Here is a 2,710-nt window from a genome sequence, read left to right on the forward strand (position 1 = left end):
GATGCATTAATAGAAACTTATTTTATCAGAAGAAATTATATACAGCATGATACCTAACCATACGTGTTATTTACTGGGATTTCTTGCTATATAGTTTACAAAATAATAATTATATATTGATTTTTTAATCAGTATTCAGGAAGTTTAAAGTAATTCCCACATCCCAGCTAAATACTAAGTGCTTTCAGGTTTTACTATAAAAACATAGCCAGGATTTAAGAGTTGGAGTTTTCATAGTATCTCTGTGATTCAGGAGCTGTTCCTGGGATTTCCCCTCCTAAGTCATACAGTTGGGTTTTTTTAAACACTTTTCACAAGGCACAAATGCATGAAAACAATGCAATACAAATTATACAGAAGACAAATGCCAGATGACTAAAACAAAGATTAATGAGATGATTGAATGAACTTTACTATGTAGTGTTTATCCCATTGATACTAGCATGAGTCTGAAAAGTGTACCTATACAATAACACCACATATATAATAAAATGTGGAAGAAAAATTTAAAAAATTACATGCTATTAGCTATGATCCCTTCTTTTAGAAAAAATTATTGACTCTTCTATTTATCAAGCAGCTGTTGCTATGTTCACTCGTTCATTCATCCATCCATTCATTCAACTGTTATTTATTTAATTAATTATTCAGTCAATTGTTCACTGAGGAACCGTGTATGATCTATGTTTTACAATTGACCTCAAAGAGTGAGGCGGCTGAATGCATCCGATAGAAAATAGAAAACGGCATTGCAAGGTTCACAACAATTATCCAGGGTTCAAAGCCAAAAACTATTTCTTCTAGTCCATTGTCGTATTCCGGGCGGCACCCAAATGCCGGTGGTATCCACAGCTGCAAGGAAAGAACGCAAGGCTAATATTAATCACCAGCAATACAAGTCACTAGCCCCTAATGACAGTGACCCCACCAAATGGCAAATTGGTTTCAGAACCAAGAAAACTCTCCCTGTTGCTACTGGGGCACACTGGTGGAAGAGGGTTTCAGCTTCCATTGCTGCTGCAGTTTTTGTACTGAGACTGAAACAAGCCTAAGCTCACAGATTCCACGTTTAAGTAAATTTCGTTCCCCAAAGGCATATTCACTTATTCTTCCAGAAGAAGTAAAATTTTCTTGCTACAAACTACAGAACCATGTAATTTTAATATACTTATCAGGCTTGAAAGGTTGGGAAGCTTTTGGGTATTAACTTGTGACTTATGTTCAAATGTCTTACCGAAAGGTTGCAGAGGAATAAAAATGCAGCAATGTTCTTCAGAATTCTCCTCTTGTTGTTAGTAACTGAGTTTCTACTGCAAAATGAGAAATCTGAGGCTGAATGCATGACCGAACTACTTTCCTGACTTGTTTCTTCTTTGTCAGCACCACCACCACCATCATTTTCTCTCCCACAGATACTGCCCTTAAACAGGCAGGGTACCTCTCCGCTGTCACAAGCGGCTCTGCCATTGTAAATCTCTTTGTACGAAGGGGCAAGTGATAAAGTGCTCCCCAGAGATATAGTCACTATTCGAAGAGTTTTAATATCGTCGTTCCCCTTTTCCTGCTCACGATGTATGGATTCAATGATAAAGAGATTCTGAATATATTTCTCAATAATAACCAGGATGGAGTAGGGCAGGTTATACCAGGTGTATTTTGGATGAGCCTGGGCACAGATAATGGCGAGGATTGAGCCCCAAGAGAGGAGCCAGGACCCTGCAGCTGTGCCCACCAGCAGCTCTGCATCAAGTTTCCTAGCAGGATTTTTTGAATTATCCAATGATCTGTCTTCCAGTCTGTAGATGAGAAGGGCAACAATTCCAGCTGTACACATCAGAGCCAATACAAAGATAGCATGCAGGTAAAACATCGTAAGTGCTAACTCGCTTTTGATTTTCGAACGTCCAATTTGAATTAAATACACGACAACTATGGCTATCGTGCTGGTTAACACGATTAGTCCAAAAATCATTCCGACAGTTATGCCATGGAGTCTGAATGGAGTTTTGTGTTGTTGGTGGTGCTCAACTTTGCGGCCAATGTTCTTCCACAGGACATAGAGCATCGTGGATGCTAGGATGTGGTACTCTATGTTAAAGGGGTATAGATAATATATTCCTTGAGAAAATATTGAGCAGAGAGTTGTTGTTGTGCAGTTGCATTGCGGTGCATGATCATCTAAAACTACAGGAGAGGGAGAGATTAGTTGTATGCATTATAAGGATTTCTCATTCAAAGGGAATAAATAAAACATAGATAACATGATAAAACAGAAAAGGTAAGACTGCAGTCAAACAACACATCACGCTGCCCAGTTAGCCACCTAAGAAAAGGTCTTGTCATTGAAGTTATTAAACAAGCAAAGCTTTTGCACATGCACTGAAGTATGATCTCTGACTCCACCAAACTTCAGTGGCGTCTTGGTAAAAATACGTTTTTGTAACATGAAAATCCAGACCCCATTGAGTCCTCAGCCCTTCAGCTTAAAAGGTGTTTACAGAAGCCTGGGGCTTTGTGAATCAGATCAAGAACGAGCCTAACAAGGAAAGGGTTCAGTTCTACTCTCACTTTTATCAGTTATTTACACTAGTGCAGTTTCTGATACAAAAGCCACTTTAGTAAAAAGTTGTTTATGTCTGGGAAAAAAGCAAAGTAAACCACAAATACTTTCACTCAATGTCCCAGGATGGTTTTAAGGTTAATATATATA

General features: G+C 38.5%; 1 protein-coding gene across 1 annotated transcript; it reads right to left on the minus strand.

Moving 5' to 3' along the window:
* Window positions 1-692: 692 nt before the first annotated feature.
* On the minus strand, window positions 693-2,184 carry OTOP1 (otopetrin 1; the record flags this gene model as incomplete). Its single annotated transcript, XM_010141668.1, has 2 exons — window positions 693-852; window positions 1,235-2,184. Coding segments are annotated over 2 exons (1,110 nt in total), but the record flags the coding sequence as incomplete, so codon positions are not given.
* Between the last annotated feature and the right edge of the window lie 526 nt (window positions 2,185-2,710).

Source organism: Buceros rhinoceros, unplaced genomic scaffold, assembly GCF_000710305.1.
Source record: "Buceros rhinoceros silvestris isolate BGI_N320 unplaced genomic scaffold, ASM71030v1 scaffold14740, whole genome shotgun sequence".
Classification (NCBI taxonomy): Eukaryota; Metazoa; Chordata; class Aves; order Bucerotiformes; family Bucerotidae; genus Buceros; species Buceros rhinoceros.